Genomic DNA, 27,208 nt, shown 5'->3' with positions numbered 1-27,208 from the left:
TCCTCTTGAGAAAGGACCTTTTGATCTTACTACCAGAGATATGGGTTTGGAGTTTAGGTACGCTCTTGGGAAGGTGTTAGGCACCCAAGATTGCCCAACTCTAAGGTTGGTCTCCCATCATTGTGTCTTACGTCTTAACCTCATTAGAACATATTCAATACTTGTATTCTAATTCACACACACACTAGCATACATCTAAGCATACAACATGGCATCATTCATCCCTAAACACGTACATATCTACCTTTAGATGAAAGAGAGCCAAACCCAAATGCATATAAGAAACCCTAGCATGTGAAACCCTATCATACATCTTAAAACAAGGCAACAACCTAAACATGGCAGCAAGACATCATGACAATTATAAAATCATATAAACCATACAATTGGACATAAAACAAACATTCAAATGACATACATCATCAAATGCATGTTCATGCCAATGCATGAGTTACTTTCACTTACCTTTTAGCAACACAACACCTATGACATTAATGCATGGACATGTGAATGAATTGCATGTCCTTAAAACTAAGAAACCTTAATCTAAACATATGATAGCAAATAAACAAACAAACATGTGAAACAGAGATTTTGGAAGCGTAAAACACAAAAAGAAACTGAACAAGACAACACGTAAAAGTAGAAGTAAAACAAACAAATAAAACTTAAGGTTTTTGGGCAGCAACTGACGCAAGCAAGAACAAGCCTGCGTACGCATAATCAAGCATGCGTGTGTAAGCAAAATTATGCGTACGCAAGTCCTTGCCCAGAAAACCTAACAACACAGAAACATAGTAGAACTTTAAAACGAAAATTCTAACAACCTAACATGCATTTTAAGCATACAAAAACTTAAACCTAATCTAGAAAAGCATATTAAAACATATTCTAACAACTAAACAAAGCAAACAAGAAGATTTAAAGGTAGAAAAAAAAGAGAAAAGTTAGACTAGATACCTCACACAAAAGATTTCCAAGCTTGATTTTAATCGTTCTCATTAATCATATCTATTCATAAACCAATAAGAAAGTGATTAGCAACATTAAACTAAAAGGATTGGGGCCAGAAAAGGTCCCAATCAAATAAAATTGACTTGAGGGTGTTTTGTGAAAAACTCCCTTTTGATTTACTATTTTTTAGTGAATTTTAGGTTTTTCTTGTGGGATTTCTGTGTATTTTGAAAATGTACCATGTAAGACTTTATATAGTGGAAAAAATAGAGTTTGGAATGGCTCCTAGATGATGTGGGATTCATTACAAACCTCAAACCTCAGCCATTATTACAAAAAACTTGCATTTTTTATGTTTTTGAAACCCTAGCTGTGTATGCAGCAGTGTGCCTGCGTACGCATGCTTTAGCCTATGTATGTAGGTTGTTGCCCACGTACGTGGGCCGAGGGTCATTATGGTCATTTTATTTCCAAAAATAGATTTTTACTCATTTAAAAGTTATATATTCCATTTTAACACTTCTCAAGTCAATTTGATATTTGATTGGGCTCTAAACTGGCCTTGGGCCATAGAGTTTAAGCATCATTGGGGAATGGGGGCTTGAGTTGTAAGGGATACAAAATGCGATGTATATATATATTATCTATAATTTGTAAGCTCTGAATCTTTTGATTTCTTTCAATAGTTATAGCCATAGATTATTCTTTTGGATGTAACTCATCTTTCTCTTATATTTCTCTATTGTTTAGTCATATGTATATTTTTTTGTTTCAATAATTTCTAAGCAACCATTTGATTTTTTGATATTTTTTGGTTTTTCAGAAGTTTTAATATATGAATTTTTGAATTTTTTGTAAGCCATTGCACGTTCAAGCAACGACTTGTTCATCGCATTGTAACACAAATTGAAGTCATACAAGAGCAAATCATGCAATGGTGTAGTTTCTTAATCAATTTAAGATTTTATAAATTTATTTTAGTTTACCTCACAAATAGGTAGGTTCCCGTATATAACACGGGTTAGTGACTAGTAATTACTGAAGAGGAAAACTTAGTGTAGTTGAAGGGAGAGAAAAAGTGTCCAGTTGTATATAGCAATGTCTCAAGCAGGATCCTTCTTTGTCATGACATGGCAATAAGAGAGATGAATATGGAGTAAAATACAATAAGATTGTAATGAGAGTTGTTTTTGATTAAAAGTGCTTATTTACGGATAAGTATGTGAGAATGGTGAAGTGTTTGCTATTTTTAGCCGTATAAGGTGGCTAAGGTTTCTTTGTAGGGATGGCAATGGGGCGGGGCCGAAGGATGGGGTCTTTATCCCTGCCTCGCATGGTTTTGTCTTTCCCCATTCTCACCTCGCTCCACATGACAGGAAAAATTTTCTCACCCCATCCTCGCCCCTTGGGGCCCAACGAAATCTTGCCCCACCATGTAAAACTCTACTTTTTGTTAATTTGCCCTACAACTAGCGGGTTAGTGACAAGCGTATAACAAGACAATAAAAAAAAAAAAAAAATCTTATAGTATAACACATAACAAAATAAAGGAAGAGAATCACTTTGGGTGGAATAAAATAAGCTAATATTAATATGTTTGTTTAAATAGTAGGGTTCTAGGGTATGAAAATTTTACAATTATAATCCTTAGCAATGCGGGGTAGGGCGGGGCGGGGACAAGGAGGGGTGGGCTAGGGTGGGTCTAAAAAGTCTAAACTCATCCCCGCCCTACGGGGCTAAAATCTTGCCCCATCCTCGCCTCACCAACTTTGCGGGGCGGGAAAAACCTGCATGGGGTGAAACGGGGAGGGGCGAGTTAAGCGAGGTGGGGCAAAATTGTCATCCCTATTTCTTTGCTTTACTTTTGATTTTTGGAGAGGGGTATATGATACTATAAGTGAGATACTTGCTATAATATGGGTTGAGATTTTCTGATTGCAAGGATAATTGCTTGATAATGATAATAGATGGGTAGATAGAATGGTTGATGGATAGTTGATTTTGGGTTTATTCTTATACCTTCTTTTTATAGTGGGTGTTTAGGGGGTGATTAGGAAAAGAGGAAAAGGTTAGGTCCAATAAGCAAGGATATTTAAGAATATCTTTCCTTGATTTTGGCCCAAAATGATCCTTTTTACATATCTTTGCTTTTTTGGGTATGGCAGTTGGTTACTAGTCAATCATGATTAACTAGCATTTAATGCTGGATCAAACCTTGATTTTGGGATCTAGTGAGGACTAATTAGCTTAAGCCATGTCATTAGATGTTGCTGCCTGCAAAAAGGTTGCTTGTAGAAGTGTGCGCGGGTCAGATTGGGTGGGTGGAGAGAAATATTTTTAACCAAACCATCAATGGTGGATTGGGAAAATTCCAATCCATCACCAACCCACCAATCTATAAATTTGGTTGATTGGTTGAAAATCTTAACGGTTTTAAGTCATCGGGTTAAGCAGATTGGGCAGTTTGACAAATGCAATTAGCTAAACGAAATTATTTCAATTAAATTGGATAATAGTTTCTTCCCTTAAATAAAAAAAAAAATTGCAATTTTTGTTAAAAATAATTACACATACTATATATTATTTATTAGAATGGTTGAAATTTTATCATTCTAAAAATAAAAACATCTTAGGATCTTAAATTAGACGTGTACATACAGTAAGAATAATAATAAAATCTTAAAAAGATCGGCTAGAGTTTATTAAGGAAGAGAAATGTGAAAATGAAAAAAGAAAAAGAAAAAGAAATAGATGAGAGAAATAAAATGGATGTGTATGTGAGGTAGAATTTTGCAACATAACAAAGTTATATATAATGAAATATGGCATTAGAAAATATGTTTTCTCCTATTATTAATTATTTATTTATTATGAAAATATAATGAAATTAATAATTAAAAGAAATAACCATAGCACAAAAACCTTGGAGATCCAATTCCACAATTCCCTATCAAAAAAATAAATAACCTCCCTCTTTTGTCCTAATTCCCACTGGTACGTAAAACAATAACACTATCCTAACTCACCTTCTTCACCCACATCAAAACCCTTGGCAAACCCTATCACCACTTGCCTCCTTCATATCCCTCTAATCAATGTTTTAAATTTTGTTCCATTCCAACCAAAATATTCCATTTTAGTGCTTAATCCGATGCACTAACCCCCTTGTTCTGTTTCGGTCTAAATTCCTGTTTGTTTTGGACTATTTTGGTGTTCCAGACGAATTCCAGTCTCTAAATTCTGACCTATTCCAGAATATTCCGGATTGTGTTGGATTAGGCTATATTTATATAAGTTCATTTTCCTACTTTATCTTTTTTTATTTAGTTAGGTACAAAAATTTCGTTGCTACTAACCATAAAAAAAAATAGAACATTTTAACGCCTAAAAAAGCTTGTAGAAACTAACAAAACAATAAGAAAAATAACCATTTTTGACAGTTATGTCTTTTATTTATTTTAATTCTTTTCTTTTTAGAGAATTTTAACTATTTACACTACTAAAATATACTTATCAATTATCATAAATAACAATAATATTAATATATATATATATATATATATATATATTAAAGCCATCAAACATATCAAAAGTAAAGGCAAGAATTTTCCCTCCAAAAGATTACCATTTGACCATCGAACATAATATTTATTACAATGGATTCTTAGATTTGTAGATAATAATTTTTTTAAGGACTTACCTATTACAACGGAAGAAAATTTGTTGCAAATGCCAATCCAATAAGTAAAAAAAAAGGGTATATTTCTATATTTGACGAGAAGAAAGCTGTCACTAGTTTGAATATTTCTGGCAATTTATTTTTGTTTGATGTAAATAATATTTTATTAATGATGAACATTTGAAGTCTGTCAAAAAAAATGTATTGCAGGAACACTCCCATCCAAAACAAATCATGTTTTTGACAAAAAATATAAGTATTTCCAACAAAAAATATTGTTTCAATATTTGACATACAATTTCCTATAGCTGAGGTTTGGAATTGATGAAGCTTTTTTTTTTTTTTTTTTCCTCGATAATTTTTCTTGTCCATAAAAAAAGTTTCCTCGTAAGTAGCAACCTTTGTAATAGTTTGGAAAGAAAGTTTTTTTCCATGGTGTGACAAGTAAGGAATTTCTTTGATATAAAAGGGAAAAAATATTCCTTAACGAAGGAATAGCTAGATATTGCTTGTCCATTAGAGAATAAAATTACAGGCTTAAAAATAAAAATTGTTGTGAAGAGTTTGAAGGGTTTAGTCCCAGGTGGGGGGGTTGTATTAAAGGTAGTTCTACTGTGCAAAGAAAGGAATGCAAAGACGGAACCACAGTGAGACCATGGGTGGCAATGGCCCACTAGCCCCACAATTTTTTTTTCTTAATAATATATGAAGTAGTAAGTCTTTCTAAGTATATATATATATATATATATATATATGTGTGTGTGTGTGTGTTTTTTGAGAAAGTCTTTCTCAAAGTATGTATAATAAATTATTTTATATCATACAAAATTAAAATTTAAAGTTTAGGCATCTACAAATTACATTTCATTACCTTTTAAGAATTAACAAGTCTCCTTTCAAAAAAAAAAAAAAGAATTAACAAGTCCAAAGAAATTCCAAAAATAGAAATAATCAACGAGCCTACATCTATTGCCCTCCACCTAAAATAGGTACTTTTCATTGATACATATCTAAACTCAAGTGATACTACAGTATTGAAGGTGTTAATTACCACAAAAAATATTATCAACTCATTCATGAACTACCAGTACCTCGAGATTGTCAGTAAGTGCTACTGATAATATCAGTCGGATCAACGACTTTCGCCTTTGGAAGGTGGCATATATGAGCGTCAACCAAGTGGCCCACACGAGGCAGAGAGAGGGGAGGGCTGGAGCTAGGCGAGTAATTCTTTGGTAATTTCGAATTATAAAAATTTGGTGCTTCCTCTGTTTCACATTCTTAGTGGAGCTTATTAATTAAATACATGATAAAGTCTACCATGAGTGTGAAAGGAAAAAATATAAGTCATTGTATTTAGGTGTGTATATATAAATAAAGGTTTATATATATATATATATAAAAGGCCCACAAGCTGGTCCAAACATGCATGCTCTTTGTATTTTGTATTGGACGCATCTGTTGGGAGGGTGAAAGTGAAGCAACAGATTTCATCAATAAATGTAACCCAGTAAACTCCGACTTCTTTCCTTGATTCACTAAAATTCTAGGTTCTTGTGCTTATAATAATAATAACAATAATGATGAATTAAATATACTTCACATATCTAATAATAAATGATGATCTTAGTCTTAGATAGTAAATAACAGGTTTCTCAAAAAAAAAAAAGAAAAGAAAAAAAAAGGATAGTCATTAACAGATGTGGTGCTCGAGGGGATTCTCAGATTGTCACCGTTTGTTTTGATATAAAACTTTTGAGAAAATAATTTTAAGGGTCCGATTGGAATGAACTTATTTTTACTGAAATTGAAAATTGAAAACACTGTAACAAAATAATTTTTAAATTTGTGAATAGTACTGTGAGACTCATTTTTAATATTTTTAAATATATAAACAGTGCATGCACAATTCATAAACTATTCATGAATAGTAAATTTTGTTTTTGAAAGTCAACATAAGTGGTTTAAAAAAAAAAAAAAGAAGCAAAACACCATATGCCAGACGCAGACGCGCAATCCAAACCGCACCTAAGTGTTTTCTTGTGTTTGATAGCAGAAAATAAAATATATCAAAGGAAAATTATCTTTGATCAACAGAAAGTCCAATTAAAAATATAATTTATTGTTTAGATATTGATTTTAGCTAATTTTTTCTGAAATATCGAAACAAGAGGGATGCTTTGCAAGTTGATGAGAGAGACTATAGAGACTGGTTCATCCATGGGGTCATTTGCCGAAGGACGCAAGTGCAAGTTCCAGTCTGTTGAGGTATCGCCTCTTTAGCTTAATTTGTCCGTCTCAAATCGCAATACAAACAGCGCATGCAGCTCACCGTTCGATCAGGTAGACATGTAGCGAGTTTATCTAGGGAAACAAGGTGGACTGATAGCAACCCTTCCTTTCTTTACCCCAGTTTAATGAGAAAGCTGTTATTTATTCACCAAAAAAAGTTAGAAAAGATGATATCATCAAAAAAAAAAAAGGGGTTAGAAAAGAGGAGAATAAAACTTTGTCCGCTAACTCTATATCTTAAACAAATGTAAATTCTTAATATTATATGTATGCGACAACTCTGTCTGCCTCACCTTTAACAAATTAATGTAAGTTTTGATTCAGTTTCGTTAGGAGCCTTGTTTATTTATTTTAAAGATGCTGAGTGCAAGTGCATATGTAAGTGCATGCGTCATAAGTTTTGGATTCCAATATTTACCAACTACTATAAGAAAAAATATAAGAAGCAAACTCAAAATTCATAAGGTCTACAGACGGAGCTTATTTCTAGAGAATATATGGCTGGTTTGTTTGATAAGCAAGCTGATTTTTACCTGGATGCTAGGCCAACTTATCCAACCCACTGGTACTCCATGTTGGCTGCTCTCACCCCTCACCATTCTTTAGCTTGGGATGTTGGCACCGGCAATGGTCAAGCTGCTATCGCTGTTAGTCCCTTTGTTCTCTCTCTCTCCCTCTCTCTAATACATTATAGTTTGGCCCATAATTTTTTTTTTTTTTTTTTGGAAATTGAAATTTGATCCATCTTAGCCAGTTTCGACTGAGCAATTTACATTTATTTTATTTTATTTATTTATTGTTAACGTGGGTGTTAGGGATGGAATCATTCGTAGGCAGGCCTTGTGAAAGTTTAGATTCATAAAATTTGCATTTTATTTCCAAAAATTGAAAATTAAAAATTGACCTAAAAAATCTAAAGTTAAACTTTAGGAACATTGGGGTTTAACTGAGGTCATGTTATTTGATTTCACATAAAGGATTGGTTGAGTGCTTTTTATTTTTATTCTTGTCTGTGTTTGTTTTTATTTTTTCAATTAACAACCTTAATTGGTTTTTAGTAAGAAGAATATTAGACATATTATAATATGTTGTCTTGAGTATGCATAATCACTAAGGCTATTAGAGTTGCATGACCTTGTTCTTAATAGGTTGCTGAGCATTATGAGCAGGTAATTGGAACCGATGTGAGTGAGGCACAGTTAAAACTTGCACTGCCACACCCTCATGTTCAATATCTCCATACTCCATTATCCATCACAGATGATGAATTAGTGGCCCTAATTGGAGGAGAAAATTCAGTTGATCTAGTGACTGTGGCTCAAGCTGTCCACTGGTTTGACCTCCCCAAGTTCTACTCCCTTGTGACACACCTTCTAAGAAAGCCAGGAGGTGTAATTGCTGTTTGGGGTTATAATGACATAGTAGTTAGCCCCATATTTGATCCCATAATGAAGCGCTTTCATGACACCACTCTTCCCTATTGGAACCCAAATATACAACACATATTTGATGCTTATAAGGCACTTCCATTTCCTTTTGAAAGTGTAGGTTTAGGGTGTGAGGGGAAACCACAACTACTAGATATGCCAAAAGAGTTGACATTTGAGGGATTCTTGAGAATGTTAATGTCATGGTCTGCAGTAATTACAGCCAAGGATCAAGGTATTGATTTGTTATCTGAAAGTGTAGTTAAAGAGTTTGAAAATGCTTGGGGAGGACCTAAATTGATCAGATCAGTCATTTATAAGGGTTTTATGCTTGTTGGAAAAGTTAAACTTTAGTTTTCTTTCTTAGAATTTCATTGTAAAGACAAGGTAATGTGTTGGGGAAAGAGGGGCATGTTGTCAACGGTCAACCACTATGATGACGTCAGAAAGATGACGTAAGCTGAAGACCTCAGCTAGGGCTGACGTGGATGATGACGTGTAATGATGACGTCATCGATGATGTCAGCAGGTGCACAGCGGCACGTGGAGCACGTGAGGCGCGTGAGTCAATCCTCGCTGAAACTTTGGTCGGCGCGTGGAGAGTCCGATGAGGCTGATTTTTCTCCGGTTATGTAGATCGGAGAAAGACGATTCCGATAATGGCGGCGATGAGTTGATCGGAGCAATACTGATGGCGCGTGAGGCGCGTGGACAAGCTGCAGAATCTTTGACCGGCGCGTGGAAGCGCATGAATGGTCAGCTGATGATGATTTTGGCGGCTTTGTGTAGATTGGTTGAAGATCTACCCGGTGATAGGTCTTATGTCTTAATTGGAGATCCGGTGTGGAAGATCCGACGGAAGCAGTGATCTTGGTGGCGGTGAAGATTCAACCTTTGCACCTCTAACGGCGGTGGAACAGTCAGGAGAGGGCACGGAAAAGGTTTACTGACCGATGAAGTCGAGGCAGCGGAAAATACCAACAAAGACAGGACTGCAAGACACAAGAAAATTAGAGTAATGGCTCTGATACCATGTTAGAAATACTGAATGATTGTATTGTATTTCTCAAGTAATAGAATATACATAAGTGCCTTTATATAGGAGGCAGAGTGTGCAGTACAATTAAGTGTGCTATACAAGTAAACAAGGTGGGCCTAAAGCCCACATACCCTAATACATGTTAACATTGCATAATATATATATATTGTAATGGTCAATCATAATAAATTAATAGCCTTCTCTTTATGTGCTGTTGGTATTTTCTAATTTTCTTTGATCTTGAAAATAAATTGGTGACTCCATGAAAAAAAAGAGAAAATAAATTGGTGAGAAAAATAAATTGATAATATTTTTGAAAGGAAAATAAATTGGTAATTTAAGGTAAAGCAAATAAATCTAAGAAAGAGAAGTGGAGACACTACAAAAAAAAAAACTTGACTTTTTTAGTAGCGGTTCTAAAACTATTAAAAACTGCTACTAAAAGTCAAATAGTTCTAGACTAGTGGTTTTTTGAACCACTACTATAACTTGAATAACTGCTGTTAAGTTTTCGTCATTATAAGTTATAACAATGGTTTTAGGAATTGTTGGAATAGAAAATATCTATTATAGCAATTCATAGAATTGTTGCTAGAGAATTAAAAACTATTAGTACACTCATCCCTTTTTTCTGGAATTAATTATTTATACCAACGATAATGTAACCATTGCTATAGATTCTTTAGCGGTAGTTTTGTAAACCACTACTAAAAAAATTAGAAATACTAGTATACTCTTCCATTATTTCTGGCATAAATTATTTTTAATAGCGGTTTGGGAATCGCCATTAGAGATTCTTTAGCAACACCTTCTATAGAACGCTGCTATAAAATTAAAAAATTGCTAGTTCATTTGTTCTTACACTTTGTTGTAAATTAGTTATTGCAGTAGAGAAAAGAATTGCTACTATAGGTTTCTTATAAGAACAATTATAAAAGCTGCTACTGAAGGTATAAAAATTATTGAATATTACAAAAATATATTTTTGGTTATTAATTTGTTCCCTAAAAATTAGTAATATAACATGTTTGAAATGCTATTAAAATCCACAATTTCAAAACTCAAAGTAACAAAGTAACTGCAAAAAATTAATAATATTGATCGAAATCCTAAATAAAGCCTTACAATTTGAGGTTTGAAATCTCAAATAGCCAAATAACAGTATAAACCATATTTTTTGGTACTTAAGTCATGGCATACAATAAAAACTAAGACTATAAATATTCCCTCTTTGAGGCATGCTAAAAGTCACTCCAACAATGAAACTTGGCCTCATTTTATATTCCAATGTATTGATTTAGTTTCGTGGAGTACAATAAACCATATATTTGCATTAGTAAAAACTATCTATATGGGCAAATATGAGAGAATATATATGTTGGGTTAAGATAAGATAGCTTGACCTCGGTTAATTAATTCAATTACCCAAGTTGATTAATTAGGTTAAATTGCATGCAAATTGTGGAGGCACCAACAAATCACCAAAAATACTAAATGCAGTGGAAAATAAATTTGACATGGTGATTTGTTGACAAATGAGGAAAACCTCTCACAAGGCAAAAATCCCACTGGGTGATTTTAGTTTAAAGTTCAATTAGTGTGTAAAACACTAATAAATGTTTAGACCCCTAATTTTAACAATACCAACACAAGCTTATACACAAACAATATATGTGTGGAATGATGTATATAAGCAATAACTAAATAGGTAAAACACTCTAAACCATAATTAATCACAAACACAACAACAATTAAAAGGTAAAGAGTAAGGAAAGAAAGATGCAAACACAAAGATAACACCGGCACATGTTATCGAAGAGGAAATCGAAGACCTCGGCGAAAAACCTCTCCGCCGCCCTCCAAACGGTCAAATGATCCACTAAAGAATAAAGTTGGGATACATGAATAGCAGAAGACCCTCCAAGCCTAATCTACCCAATGCACCTAAGTCCTTCAAGCTTCTTTCTCCAACAAGGTTACGCCTAACCTTGTCTTTTTGAGCTTCTCGGATCCCGCAATAAGCCCATTGCATCAACCAAGTAAATTGGTTATCTCCAAACTGCTTCCCAAGCACCAAAATTCCTCCTCACTGATATGGGTATGGTGAGATAAGGATTTGGAAAAATGTACCTTTCAAGGATATGTTAATGGAGAGGGTGAGAGTAGAGAAATTTGGAGAATCAAATGATGAAGATTGTGGATGAGTCAATCTTGTTTTTCTCTAGGGTTTCTCTCTGGAAACTCTTTACATTTCGTGGGTATAAGGGTATTTATAGTAGTATATGTAAGGAATGTGAAAATTCAGTTTTCATCTAAACAGGGCATTTTGGCAACTCAGCCTCGTGATTGGAACGAGTTGCGAGCTAATTGCCTAGCCAAACTGTACATTTTTGTACTATAGTGCTCTAGCTGTTATGACACTTCAGTTCCTTGCGTGCTTCACATGTGTGCCACTTTGGCGACTTGCCAGTCGTGAGATCCAATCGCAAGACCCCTTTAATTTGCACATATCTTGAGTTTTTTTTACATTTTCTTACATACAACCCTTACGTGATTGCCACCTAAATATAGGGTATCTATTTGCTAAAATACAAGCAAATTTAGCACGGAATAAAGCCAACACATGATTGAATGAATTCAACCTTACAAGGGTCACCACTCCCAAAAATCCACTAATTAACAATCAAGCAGTTACAAGTATAAGGAATCTTACCACTACCTTAGCCTATCCCGAAATACCAATCTATAATTGAACCCTTGCTCCAATGCCTAGTTGGACTTGATCTTGTAGTAGCCTTCTTTCTCTTGATGCACAAATCTCCAATTTCTGACTAATCCTTTTGCACGGATTCTAGTATGTAACTAACTCTAACAACTTGAATGGATGTTATTGGTTGCAAAGTTCTTCACTTCATCAACAATGAAGATTAGGAAGCACTTGGTTACAAAACTCTATAGCGTACAAATGCAGTAGCTTCTCATAGAGAAAAACAAACTCTTGGTCTCTATATCCGTGTGTGACAGCTCTTAAAATAAGCTTTATATATGTCTAGGGTTGTGAGAAAAGAAACCCTAAACAAATATATAAGCTTGGGCCGAATTTCAGATTTGGAAATCTGAAAATTGTAATTCTCGATAGATTGAGTTTCTATCGAGCCATCTATTGAGCTTCTCATTTAGTCTCGATAGTAGGATCTGTTAAGCTATCTGTCGAGACTTATGAAACAGCTTTTCTTCATTTGTTTCTTGGATTAATCTTCATGTCTTTAATATGAACACTTGATATTTTTGAACAACATATTTCTTAATGTATTAAACCCAACTTAGATCTAGGCTTGTTCGTTGATCTATCGGCACCGACTGAAACTAGTTTTATTGCACCGATTCGCCCCTCTCAGGGCCTCACCGAAGGTTTCCGACATGGTGGTCGGCGGCATCTCTTCAGTACCGATGTTGGACCGGTGCAGCCATCGGCGCCGAGAACCGAACCGACCCGAGTATTTTTAATATATACATAATTTTGTTTTAAAAAAAAAATATGGCGTGATCCAGGACTGGGAGCCAAAAAACATTAGCATGCCGCACAATTTTATATATGGAGTTACCATAGGTTTTAGTAGAGAAAAGATCTGAAGGTGAGAGTTTAAGAGACGTAAGGAAGGAAGAAGAATAAAGAAGGAAGTCTCAAAAAAAAAAAAAAAAAAAAAGGAAGAAGGACAAACGGCGCTAGATGGAATGAGATATAAGAAACGTAGGGTTTTAATATTTTAACTCTAAAATATCAAAATGACGTCGTTTGAACATGATATAAATCTTAATGTCAATTCCAAAATGACGTCGTTTTGGTATCAGATTAAAAAAAAAAAAAATTGAAACAATGTCATTTCAATTATAAACCCTGATATTACTCCCACCTTTCTCTCTCTCTCTCTCTTCTCATTAGTTTTTCTCGCCCAAGCTCCCAAGTCCCAACAACACTTTGCCTCTACTCTCTCTCTCCCCTCTCTCTCTCCCCTCACTCCTCAAGCCTCAACCTCTGTCAATTGTTGTCACCATAGTCTACTATAAGGTTTGTTTATGTATTTTGTTTTTGATAGTTTTTTTTTTTAATCTTTATGGCTTGGTTTTATTTATTTTTATTTTTTTGTTATTTTGAAATGAATACTTTTTCTTAGTGAGATTTGAGATTGCACAATTGTTTGTATTTTGCTTTTTTTTTCCTTTGTGTTTGTTTGTTGTTGTTGTTTTGTTTTGTTTTGTTTTGTTTGTTGTTTTTTTTTTTTTTTTTTTTTTTTTTTGGTGGGAATATTTAGGTTATTTAATGATTATGTTGTGGCTTGGGAATGTTAACTACATTTTTTGGATCTTGAGAAAATTGAGGAATTCACCGAACTAATCGCACCGAACCAGTATCGTGCACCGCAACTTGTGTAGACCGGTTCTACACCTCCACTGGTGAGCTATGATCAAGCACGAGAGGAAACTGCACCCTATAGGTGTGGTGCAAAAAACACTCCTATAACCGGTTGCACTGCACCGTGTACAAGTCTACTTAGATCTACCCAATTATAAGTAAAGTGCATTTTGTTAAAAGATTAGCCAATTACATAAAATATGATCCTAACAATATCAAATGGCCCTTGGAAAAAAAATGATGACAAATACATATTGTTGGGTTAAAAAATGAATTGACCTCTTGCAATTAATTAATTAATTACCCAAGTTAATTAATTAGATCAAATTTCATGCAATGGCGTGGTAGCACAAAAAAACCACCAAATTATATAAATGTAGCGGAAAATAAATTTGACACAGGTGATTTGTTTACGAATGGGGAAAACCATCAAGACAAAACCCCACCGGGTGATTTTTAGGTCACCATTTCCTAGGATCCATTATTATCAATCACAAGCGGTTACAAGTATAAGGAATCTTACCAAACCCTTTGGCCTATCTCGAAATACTAATCTACAGTTGAACCTTTACCCCAATACCTAATTGGACTTGTATTGTAGTGACAATCTTCCAGTTTAATGCACGAATCCTAGTACATGACTAACCAATGATGCATGGATCCCAGTACGTGACTAACTCCAACAACTTGAAGAAAGTTGTTGGCTGCAAAGTTCTTCAGTTCATCAACAATGAAGATCAGGAAGCTCCTGGTTACAAAATCCTTGGCGTAAAGATGCGGTAGCTTCTTTCAAAGAGAATAATGAACTAGGGCACTTTCTGCATGCGTGAAGGCCTTTAAAATAAGCCTTATATATGTTTAGGGTTGTGAGAAAAGAAACCCTATACAAATATACAAGCATGGGCCAAAAATCAAATTTGGAATTTCTGATTTCGTAAGTCTCAACAGAAACAGCTTCTGTCGAGCTTCAACTTTAAATCTCGATAGAAGTCTTTCTGTCGAGATTGTTGTCGAGCTTTGATGAACAACTCTTCTTCACTTGTTTCCTAGTCAGATCTTCATGACTTTAACACTTGACTTGAACAACATATTTCTTGAAGTCTTAAATCCATCCTAAATCTACCCAATTACAAGTAAAGTGCATTTTGTCAAAAGATTAGCCAATTACATAAAATATGCCCCTAACAATCTCCTCATTTGGCAATCTGTGACAAAACCATAACAAAACAAATAATCATGAGAGAAGTCTTAAATCACTAAATTCAAAATCACTTGTTATATTACAAAGTAAATCTATACCTATTACAAACTCTTGAAAAATTTTGCAAGAAAAGAGTTCACGGCATGATAGACTTTCACAATCTGTCTTTCTAAAACACTTAAACAAAACTCATCAAGGCGTCATGTGTGAAACAGAAATAAGGATTGCATACATAAAGAGATATGTGTATAAAGAAAGAAAAGAAACAACACATGTAGATGTAGGTGAAGAAAAATATACATTATCATCATACATATGAAAATAAAGTACAATGTATGTAATAAAATGGTCACAAGACCAGTGTATAGGAGGCTAATGTAAACTAAAAGAAGGAAAAGTACACAAAGTCCTCACTGCATCCCTCAAAAAGATATACATACTCCCCCTAACAAAAATGTCTTATACTAACTCTCCCCCTAAGTATAAGACTACTCTCAAACCAAAACTACTTCCCCTTTTTGTCACGAATGACAAAGGGCAAGTCATTAAGAGGTCATCGTCTTGTCATTGCTGAAAAAGCCAGCACCATCCTCATCATCCTCATCATCTACTAAAGGAGAGGTCGTGGGATGCTTTAGAGAGGGGGAAGGAGCAAAGCCAGTCATGCGAGCCTGTTTGCAAGGAATGCAACTAACTTAGGTGTTCATCTGACACATCTCATCTGTGAGATAGTCCAGATGACCACCAAAGTCAGCCTCCATCTGCTAAAGCTGCGCCATGATGGCTTTGAGGGTCACACCATTAGTTGCAGAGGTAGAAGGAGTGGAAGAAGATGGAGCTGAAGATGGTGGAGTTGCAGGAGTCACAGGATCGAACGTCTCTACTCGAGGCCGCTTTGACTGAAGCTAAGCTTGGCTCGGCCGAACAGAACCAGTGCTGATGGCACCCATGATGGTGAAGAGAGGAGAGAGAGGAATAGGAATGGAGAAGTGTTGAAGGATCCGCGTGATAGCCAAAGGAAAGATGAGCTTATCACGAGTAGCGGTATCCTGATACACATCTATAATAGATGTGATGAAATGAGAGGGAAAGTCGATGGTAAGATCCTCCATCAAAGAGAGAAGAAAACGAGCACGAGGCTTAGTGATGGAGTTATAATAAGACAATGGTGTGAGAGTGAATGTCATCACCATGTTAAGGAATCTCGGGCCTTTTGCAAAATCCGAGCATGGAGTGTTTAGCTTACCACCCCATAAGGAAGGAGTCTCACAAAAGTGAGAGAAAAGCTTATCTTTGGATACAGTACATAGACGATCACAACTAGGGTAGTCAGAATGTGCTACCCTAGGAACACGTAGTACCTCGGATATAAGATTCGGAGTAACTACGATACGTGTACCTCTAAATGTAGTAACAAACTGATATCGATGCCGTGTATGTTGGAGTAAAAATCCTGAATAAACACGATGGACCAACACACGGATCTCTCACATAGAGATTCCCATCCCCGAGTCTGAATGACTTCGGGTAGCGTAGTGTCGGAGAAATCTGACAGAATGACTTGGCATTTCGAATGAACACCACTGGCCTGGAAGTTCTCAAAGAAGTCCGTCTTGGCCTTCTCATCACAGAACTGAATATGAGAGGGTACGGGAGAAATAGAAGAAGACGATGACTCGGAACCATGAGGACTCCAAGCCGGAATAGATTTGCGTTGTTTGGGTGCCATGACATAGTCTGTCCAAGAGAGAGAGAGAACACAACACATGCTTAGAATAGGAAAGAAAAGAAAGAATGTATGTATGAAGAATGGATGAACATGTGACGTGCATAAATTAAAAGCATCATGGGAAAAACCCAATCCAATCCTATCAGCACTCACATTAAAAATCAAGTACACACTCCTAAAATGCATGAAACATAGTTATAATGTAAGGAATATGCAGTGCATGAGCATATGATAGCAATATCATAAACCCCAACCCATAAATTTCACAAAAATCTCAAAAACCCCAAAAATTTCCCCAAAACTCAAAACCTAGGTCTAGAATGCATTAATGCATGTAGAAAGAGGGATTAAGAAGTCTTACCAAGTGATTCGAGCTTGGATTAGGTCGAGAAAGGAGTGGGTTGATGGATTTTGATGAGAAAGAGAGGTTTGGATCGAGAGAGAGGAAGATTCTATCGAGGAGAAGTGAGAATGAAATGAACTGGATCGTGCCTCACTATATATAGAAATCGCATCTCGATGGATCGAGGATTTGTCGAGCTCTAAATATTGACAGAAATGAATTTGTTGAGGTGCTGTTGAGGATCTATCGATGGCAAAAATCACCCCGATGGATCGAACAATCTTTCGAGAATCTATCGAGCAGACAGAGAGCAAAGAAATTTGGCTCGATGGATTGAAGAAGCTGTCGAGAATGTGTCGAGCAGGAATCTAGAAATCTCAATGGATTGAGAAGCTGTCAATGCTATCGAGAAGGCAAAGAGCACAGGAAAATTCCTCGATGGATCAAGAATCTATTGAGGATCTATTGAGAAAAGAGAAAGAAGGCTCGATAGAAAGAGAATTTGTCAAGGATTTGTTGAGAAGCTATCGAGCTTGAAGAAAAGGAGTTTTTCAAGGGAGGAAAAACACATAAAGATGAATGCAATAAGCAAGCTACTCAACCAAAGATTCAAGCAACATATTAAGCTCTCAAAAACATCTCAACATATAAGCAAAGCATCCATAGATCCACAAACACACTAAATAAGTCTAACCAATTTTATATTTCAAAAACAAGTTAAGGCAGTTTAGCAAGTATATATTAACACATGTATCCCTTGTGATGACTAAAACACATTGTACTTGCACATGTATCAAAAGTAGCAAAAAGTATGCGTGTTGTGTGTGAAAACATAGCAAGAGTACAGAAGTTTCTCATATTATGAAGATTCAAGATATGAGGTGATCTAATACACTTCACACACAATCATAACCGTTTGATGGGGATTATCATATTTGAGGTATATCATATAGCTCCCACATCTCCTAGAAATACGCTTACAACCATTTTTAAAAGCATTTTGATCTTTTTGCTTTTCATGTTCTTTGCATATTTTTCTTTTTGAACATACCATGCATGGGCATATATAGAGAGAAAAGAAATACTTAATTATGTAAGCCAAAAACATCACAATTTTACTATGCCGGAGCATACAGATGTTATACATGATTGGCGGGCTTTAGTGGTGAGATGGTTATTTATGCCTTTCTCTTAGGATTTTCTAGTCCTTCCCATCAAAAAGAGTGATTAGAGTATAAAGAGTGAAAGATCACTTGATTGTACTCATCACAAACATGAGTTACAAAACTCACTTGCTTAGTTGTGCACAGAGATGCTCATCTAAGTTACAAGAGATACAAAGTTAAGAAAACTTTGTTTCAATGGCCATCTAGGGTACACAAGTACCAATATACACAAACACATACTATTTTTGTATTTTTCTGATTTTTCAAATTTTTATTTTTATTTTTATGTAAAACAAAAATAAAACAAAATTGAAAATAAACAAACAAAAGCATGTAGATATACAAAGCATAAAACTAGATTGACTCAAAAACAAGAAAGCAAAACAAACAAGTAATGCAAAAACTTAAAGGGAGAGAGAGAAAAAGTGACTGAATCACTTTAAGCGTTTTTCTTTCCAAACTTTGGTTTTGGAGGAAGATCCTTTCCTAGAGTTGAACCTTTGTTCCGAAGGTGAGGGGAAGAATTGAAACGTTCAAGTTCGAAAGAAACATGGGGGCCTTGAGAAGATCTCCAAGAGGACCCAAAGATGATGGAATCTGACCTTGACCACTAGATGATAACTCACTATTGCTATATTGAGTGGCTAACCACTTATAGCAATTTGGATAAGTGTGTCCTAAAGCTCTACAGTGATGACAGAAATGCGGCTTCTTTGGTTGAGACTTCTTATTTTTAGCCTTATTGCTCTTGGGCTTCTAGTCTCTTTTTTCTCTATCTTAGGGGGTGCTCCTAGAATAGATTTTCCTTTGTCTAGATTGTTCTCAGTAGCTATCTCAGTTTTAGTTTCATTTTTCTCAAGATTTTCATTATTAGCAGGTGAGACAAAAACAATCTTACTAGAGGAGGCAATATGAGAAGAGTTAGAGAGTTTATACCCCAAGCTGGTTCTGTCAGAAGCTAATTTCTAGAGGTTCAGCATTTCATCTAGCTTTGCATTGGAAGTCCTCTCCAACTAAGCTCGAACTTGGAACTATTTTGCTTCAAGCTTCTTAGTTCTTTCAACTAAGAAGCTGTTCTCAAACCTCAGTGCTCTAATGGTTTGATTGGCTTCATCAACATTTGTGGATAGCTCCTCTCGTTCTAGCTCAAATTCACTAAGCTTCTTAGTAGACAGCCTATAGAACTTCTCATGCTTTTCAGATACTTTGTATAACTTTGCATAGGCTATATGGATGTCATCCTGTTCATCCATCTTCTCGATCTTGGATTCCACTAAGTCCTCTTCTTCATCCACTACTTCTACGATCCCTTCAGTAGGATCCATTGTGGCAGTGAAAGCACTCAAGATTCCCTCGTCATCACCGTCATCTGACTCAGTCTTAGGCTCGGTATCACTCAAGGTAACAGTAAGAGCCTTGCCTTTCCCAATCGACTTGAGATATGTTGGACATTCTTGTTTCATGTGTCCAAAACCTTGACATCCAAAACACTTTGGTTCGGACGGAATAGTATAGTGACCACCATCCTTAGTCTCCTTCTTCCCCCTGTCTTGACTTTTGAATTGAGAAGAATTGGATTGCTTACAGTCCTTGTCAAAACCTTTCACATTGGCATTTTTCGTGAACTTCTTGAATTGCCTAGTGATGTAGGACTTCATCTTGGAATTTTTATCATCTGAAGACTCATCAATTTCATTACTTTTGGCCTTCAGTGCCATATTCTTACTTTTGGTTCCTTTCCCAAGTCTAGTCAAACCCAATTCATAGGCTTGCAAGTTGCCAATCAGCTCAGTCAAAGGAATGGTGTCAATGTCCTTTGATTCTTCAATCGCTGTTATCTTCGCATGAAATCTCTCAGGAAGAGATCTGAGCACCTTTCTCATAATCTTGGGCTCAGGAATATGATCACTAAGATTGAAGGCTGAGTTCACTATGTCCTTCAGCTTGGCATAGAACTTATCGAACGTCTCATCCTCCTCCTTCTTTATCTCTTCAAAGCTAGTCGTGAGCCTTTAGAGCATTGAATCCTTGACAGCTTTAGTCCCTTCATAGGTTGTCTGGAGGATGGTCCATGCTTACTTTACAGTTTCAGTTGAGGATATTTTCTTGAACTCCTCATTGGTCACCGCACTAAATAGGGCATTCAATGCTCTGCTATTAAAGTTTGCCGCTTTGATCTTGACCTCATCCTAATCAGCCGACACTTCCTTTAGCTTCACCCAGCCGATTTCCACAGCTTGCTAGACCTTCTCATTTAAAGACTGCAAGAAAACTCTCATGCGTACTTTCCAGTATACATAGTTAGTGCCATCAAATAAATGAGATATAATAAGAGACTGTCCTCTATCCATGACAAACAGGAGTTAATGGATCACACAGTAAAGATTAAAACCTAATTAGAGTGTGCTTGCTCTGATACCACTTGTTAGGGTAAAAATGTATTGACCCCTTGCAAATTAATTAATTACCTAAGTTAATTAATTAGGTTCAATTACATGCAATGGTGTGGTAGCACAAACAAATCACCAAATTATCTAAATGCAGCGGAAAATAAATTTAACATAGGTGATTTGTTTACAAATGGGAAAACCATCGAGGCAAAACCCCATCAGGTGATTTTTAGGTTACCACTCTTAGGAATCCACTATTATCAATCACAAGCGATTACAAGTATAAAGAATCTTACCAAACCCTTTGGCCTATCCCAAAATACCAACCTACAGTCGAACCCTTACCCTAATACCGAATTGGACTTGTATTGTAGTGGCAATCTTCCAGTTCAATGCACGAATCCAGTACGTGACTAACTCCAGCAACTTGAAGAAGGTTGTTGTCTGCAAAGTTCTTCAGTTCATCAATAATGAAGATCAGGAAGCTCCTTGGTTACAAAACCCTTGGTGTAAAGACGCAGTAGCTTCTTTTAGAGACAATAATGAACTAGGGCACTTTCTGCATGCGCGACGGCCTTCAAAATAAGCCTTATATATGTTTAGGGTTGTGAGAAAAGAAACCCTATACAAATATATAAGCATGGGCCAAAAATCAGATCTGGAATTTCGATTTCGTAAGTTTTGATAGAAATAGCTTGTGTTGAGCTTCTGTCGAATTTTGACTTTAAATCTCGATAGAAGTCTTTTTGTTGAGATTGCTGTCGAGTTTTAATGAACAACTCTTCTTTACTTGTTTCTTGGTCAGATTTTCATGACTTTAACACTTGACTTGAACAACATGTTTTTTGAAGTCTTAAACCCATCCTAGATCTACCCAATTACAAGTAAAGTGCATTTTGTCAAAAGATTAGTCAATTACATAAAATATGTCCCTAACACATATCTTTTCACATGCATTATTTTTATTGTATTTCCTTTAAACCAAGAGTAAACAAGCTCAACATAATCTTGGTGAGTTACTATATTTGGAGCCTCAGCCATTATTTATGCTGCAGTTTTTAACTCATCATAGTGCTTTGCTTTCAAAGGGCACTTCCAATTCCTCCATTGATCACCCAACCTCTTTAAAGTATGACACTTGATTATCCTTCTTGCAATCTCATCTTGGAGGATGTCTAACTAAATCAAAACATTACATTGTCATATCTATATATAAATATTACCATAGATAATTACTTTCATATGTTTGCAAATAAAATTAATACTTCAAAAAGAAAGAGCACACTACATAGAATACTGTTAAAAACTCTATGAATAAATGACAACTTTTAAAATGAGAGAAAATTTAATGTAGTTAAATGACTCAACTTTGGAAGATAAAAATTACTTAATTTATTAAAATTATTATATTTTACCCATTGGTTATTAAGGAGTGTATTAAATCTTTACCATTTCAAAATCATACATTATTTCATGTCTTTACTGAAGGTTTTATAGGTGCCCAACAAAAATTTTTCGTGAACTGTGATAATATTCATAGGAAAAAGCAGGCTAATTGCTCCCAACCGAATTGTTGAGAGTAAATTAGTATGAGAGGATAATGATCATACTCCAAAAATTGTTGTTAGGTGTGCCAAATAGTTGTATTAGGCTCCCATAATTGTTCATTGTATTTTTGGGTGTCCCAAGAAGACATTTTGGTTTTTTTTTTTTTTTTCAAAACATTTTAGTAATTAATCATTAAAAAAGAATAATTTTCACAAATATTTGAATAAATTAGTATATGTTCGTGAAATTCAGGAATCACATGAACATATGTAAATCAAAGCTATATAAGTCTCAATTCAGTCATTACTCATTTTATTAAATAAAAAAGCTAAGTCTCAACCGATCATGAAATGCGTTAAAAAACCTAATCAAATAACTAATTAAAAATATTTTATTTTATTTATAATATATTATATATTTTTATAAATTTAATGAGCTTATTTTCTTTATATGTTATATAATATATTTATCTATTTAACATCAAATGCATAGTAGTTTAAAAATCATGATGTTTACCTAGGGAGTAATGGTTAAAAACCATACATGCAGTCACTCTCCAGTCTTTACTCTCTTAGATTTGGAGAAAATAGCAAACTCTCTAAGAAAACTATAAAAAATATTGGGGATTAAGAAAACTTATGACTTGAAATTTAGTCGATGAGGTTTTTGTTCATGAAAGTTTTCCTTATTCATTAACAAATCACCATGTCAATTTTAATTTTCGTTGCACTCTAGTTTAGACTAGTGATTTGTTTGTATCCTAATTTGATTTGCATGTAATTTGATCTAATTAATTAATTCGGGTAATTGGATAATTAACTAGGGTCAATATTTATAACCCAACAATAGTAATAATGCTAATGCATTAAATATACTTCACATATCTTCTAATAATAAATGATGATCTTAAATAGTCATTAAAAGGCTTTGCAAGGTGATGAGACTTCATTGGTTCATCCATGGGGTCATTTGTTGGAGGGGAAAATTATTGAATACTCCGAGAATACCATAAATACGTACTCCTCTCTCTCACATGAATTGTGGGTCCTACCATAAATTTAATTAGTATGACTCACAATTATGTGAGAGGTCAGAGTACGTATTTATGGTATTTTGGGAATACTCAATAATTACCCTGTTGGAAGAAACTTATGCAAGGTCTAGTCTGTTGAGGATTTGCCGCTTTGGCTTTGTCCATTGTAATAACAAAACGCTACAAATTGTTTAGTAGTGAATTTATTAAGGGAAACAAGGTGAAATGATAGTAGGGCCGACTCTACAATATAGGCAAATGAGACGGTTATCTAAGGCCTCAAGTAGAAAGGCTTCTAAATTTTAACAAATAAAGTTATTTTTTTTTATTGTAATAGTTTTAATTAAGCGCAAATATCAGCCGATAAACAAAATAAATTTTTTTATATTAATTATTTTATTGGACTGATCTTAATCAATGAGAAACAATTATTTAGTCACCAAATTAAAATGTTAGAAAAGAGGAGAATAAAAACTTTGTCAAAAGCTAACTCTATATCATAAACAAATGTATATTCGGTCACTCATATATGCATGCGACACCTCTCTGTCTGTCTACCTTCGACAAATGTAAGTTCCGTGTCAAAACCATAGTCTCACTAGTCATCCATCCAGTCCAAAGTCATTGATTAATTTATTTTGAGATAAATGCAAGTGCATAAGCACATGCGTCAGAAATTTCGGATATATTACCAACTACTACAAAAGAAAAAAAAAAAATACTGGCAAATTCGATATTCACAAGGTCTATAGGCTCCACACCAAGCTTAATTCAGAGAATGGCTGGTTTGTTTGATAAGCAAGCTGAAATTTACTTGGATGCTAGGCCAACTTATCCAAGCAAGTTGTACTCTATGGTTGCTGCTCTCACCCCTCACCGCTCTTTAGCTTGGGATGTTGGCACCTGCAATGGTCAAGCTGCTATTGCAGTTAGTCCCTTGACTCCCTTCTTTCCTCTCTCTCTCTCTCTCTCTCTCTCTCTCTCTCTCCAATACATTGTAGTTTGGTCTTTTTATTTTTTTTATGAAATTGGAGTTTGATCCACCTTAGCCAGTTTTCATTAATCAATTTAAAAAATAAAATGGTCACTTGACTAATAAGTGTTTGGCATTACAGTTTTTATTTTTTTTATTTTTTATTTTTAACTTGGGGATTCGAAGTTAAACTTTATGTTGTCTGGTCCTGCATAAAAAATTGTCTATGTTTTTTTAATTTTTTATATTTTTTTCAATTAATAATATATCTTAATTGGTTTTTATTAAGAAGACTAGGAAAAGTATTAGGCATATAATAATAAACTGTTTAAAGTATGTATAATATCTACCTTTTTAGTAAAAAAGAAAAATGAAAAAAAGTTTGTGTAATAACTGACTGTTAGAATTGGATGACATTCTTATTGATAGGTTGCTGAGCATTATGATCAAGTAGTTGGAACTGATGTGAGTGAGGCACAGTTGAAACTTGCAATGCCACACCCTCGTGTTCGATATCTCCATACTCTGTTATCCATCACGTATGATGAATTAGTAGCACTAATTGGAGGAGAAAATTCAGTTGATTTGGTGACTGTGGCCCAAGCTGTCCACTGGTTTGACTTCCCCAAGTTATACTCTCTTGTGACACGCCTTATAAGAAAGCCAGGAGGTATAATTGTTGTTTGGGGCTATTCTGACATAGTAGTTAGCCCCATTTTTGATCCTGTAATGAAGCACTTTCATGAAACCACTCTTCCCTATTGGAACCCAAAAATACAATACATATTTGATGCTTATAAGACACTTCCATTTCCATTTGAAAGTGTAGGTTTAGGATGTGAGGGGAAACCATAGCCACTAGATATACCAAAGGAGACATCATTTGAGGGATTCTTGAGGATGTTAAGGTCATGGTCTTCAGTAACTACAGCCAATGATCAAGGTGTTGATTTGTTATCTGAAAGTGTGGTTAAAGAGTTTGAGAGTGCTTGGGGGGGACCTACATTGGTTAGATCAGTCATTTATAAGGGTTTTATGCTTGCCGGAAAAGTTAGACTTTAGTTTTCTTTCTTTAGATTTCATGTAAAAACAGGGTAAGAGGTTGGGGGGGGGGGGGGGGGGGGGGGAGAGATGTGTTTCTGATTGTTGTATAATATATTAATAGTCTTCTCTTAACGTGCCATTGATATTCCCTACTTTTCTTTGATCTTGAAAATAAATTGGCGATTCCATAAAAAATAAAAAATGGTGAAAAAATAAATTGGTAATTTTTTTGAAAAGGGAGTGGGGTGGGTGGGTAAATGGATAATTCTTTCAAGTTTCTTTGGAATGTAGGTTAAGTCATATTTGGAGGCAAGGGAGGATCAAAATTAGAGAGGTTTGTTTTATTGGTATAGAAAGCAGATGAACTATTGACGGAATTTCTTGAGTTGCAACAATGAATTCCTAAGGTGATTCATCGCAAGGTCCCTACATGATGGTCTTTTCCTCTAGCTGGAATTTATAAAGCTAACTTTGATGCTTTGATTTTTTTTCAAAAGTTTCATTGTCTGATTTAGAAGTGGTATTTCGAGAGTCTGACGGCATATATTATAGCAGTTCTAAGCCAAAAAATACAACATCCACATTCGGTTGAGCTTGCAGAAGCGATGGCAACAAGTCGAGCAATCACTTTCATGAAGGAACTTTGTTTTTTGCAGGTTGAGTTTGAAAGGGATTTTCAATAGGTCATCATAACTATTAACAAACGAGGGGCATCGAGAAACACCACCACAAGCCCTAAATCAGTTCCAAGGCAAGGCTTGACAGAGGATGTGAAATATAACTTGTGAGCCTTTAAGAACTGGATCTAAGAAATTTAGAACAATAGAAGAAAATAAAACATACCTCTAGCCATGTTTTTTTTTTTTTTTTTTTTTTTGAGAATCCATCTTCATCATATAAATACTGAAATCAGCCAAAGTCGGCTAAAAGTACATCAGAAACTTGTGGTGGAATATCCTCCATCCACACTAAAAAACCATCAATAGTTTTGCAAATTTGGCTAAAGAATGAGCAACTGAGTTCCCCGACCTCCGGGTATGAGAAAAGGAAATGCAATTACAATAAACTAAATAGTGCTTAATGGAAGAAATCAGATAGCGAAAAGAAGAGAAAGATTCCTCTTCTTTTCTTAAGGTTGAAATAACCACCTTTGAGTCTCCGTCGACAATAAAAGAGGGTAGATTGAGGTCTAGCAAGGGTGATAGCTCGAACAGTTGCAAGCGCTTCAACTTCTTCTGATGATGACGGAAGCTTGATCTTTTTCGCCAAGGAAGCGAGCACCTTTCCATGAGAATCACGTACAACTACTCCTAACCCAGCTTCCTCTGTTTCTTTAAAGACTGCATTGTCAAAATTAATTTTGATGAGCGACAGAGGAGGGGGATCCCACTTAGGCCGAGACCGTTGAGGAGGAAATGACTGCAACGTGCGAAGATTATAGTGTTTGTAATTCAAGTCCCCCAAATTATCTTTTTTTATAATGATTCATATAGCTCACAATCTTGTTCCAATGATCTTAATTGTTCAACAAATTAAAATATAATAAAATAAGACTAAGGTGACCTAGTTCTCTCATGATTTCATCAAAAAGTTGACTAAATTCACATATTTCTGTTGCATTATGCTTAGGAGATTAAAGCTTGAAAGATGCTATAACAATCCTAGCAATAAAATTGAACCTTAAACCATGTTTTTTTTTTTTTTTTTGGTTTTATAGCTAAATCACTTTTAAGCTAAACTAATAGAATTAGTTCAAGTATAAGTGATTAACCAATTTTCATATACCAAGAGCTAAGCTAAACATAGCACATCAAGGTTGCGTTGGCATTGGTTGAAAAAGACAGTTTTTTTTTTTTTTTTTTTTAATACTATTTAGTTTATTTTTGCTATTATTCAACTTATTTTTAGTACTATTCATGGTCCCATTGCACTTTTTGGTACTATTTATGAGTTCCATTGTACTATTTTAGCTAGCT

At 35.0% G+C, this 27,208-nt stretch overlaps 1 protein-coding gene and 1 pseudogene across 1 annotated transcript; both read left to right on the top strand.

Annotated features, from left to right (window-relative positions):
• Positions 1-7,405: 7,405 nt before the first annotated feature.
• On the top strand, positions 7,406-9,433 carry LOC115965881 (putative methyltransferase DDB_G0268948). The gene is made up of 2 exons (XM_031085176.1): positions 7,406-7,572; positions 8,074-9,433. Exons 1-2 carry the CDS (start codon positions 7,423-7,425, stop codon positions 8,704-8,706), a joined length of 783 nt encoding a protein of 260 aa, XP_030941036.1. The 5' UTR covers positions 7,406-7,422; the 3' UTR covers positions 8,707-9,433.
• Positions 9,434-23,993: 14,560 nt separating this feature from the next.
• LOC115962908 lies at positions 23,994-25,250 on the top strand (annotated as a pseudogene).
• The last annotated feature ends 1,958 nt before the right edge of the window (positions 25,251-27,208 follow it).

This window comes from Quercus lobata, chromosome 10 (genome assembly GCF_001633185.2).
Source record: "Quercus lobata isolate SW786 chromosome 10, ValleyOak3.0 Primary Assembly, whole genome shotgun sequence".
Taxonomy (NCBI): domain Eukaryota; kingdom Viridiplantae; phylum Streptophyta; class Magnoliopsida; order Fagales; family Fagaceae; genus Quercus; species Quercus lobata.
The sequence above is the reverse complement of the archived record's forward strand: the minus strand, read 5'-3'. Positions and strand labels throughout refer to the sequence as shown.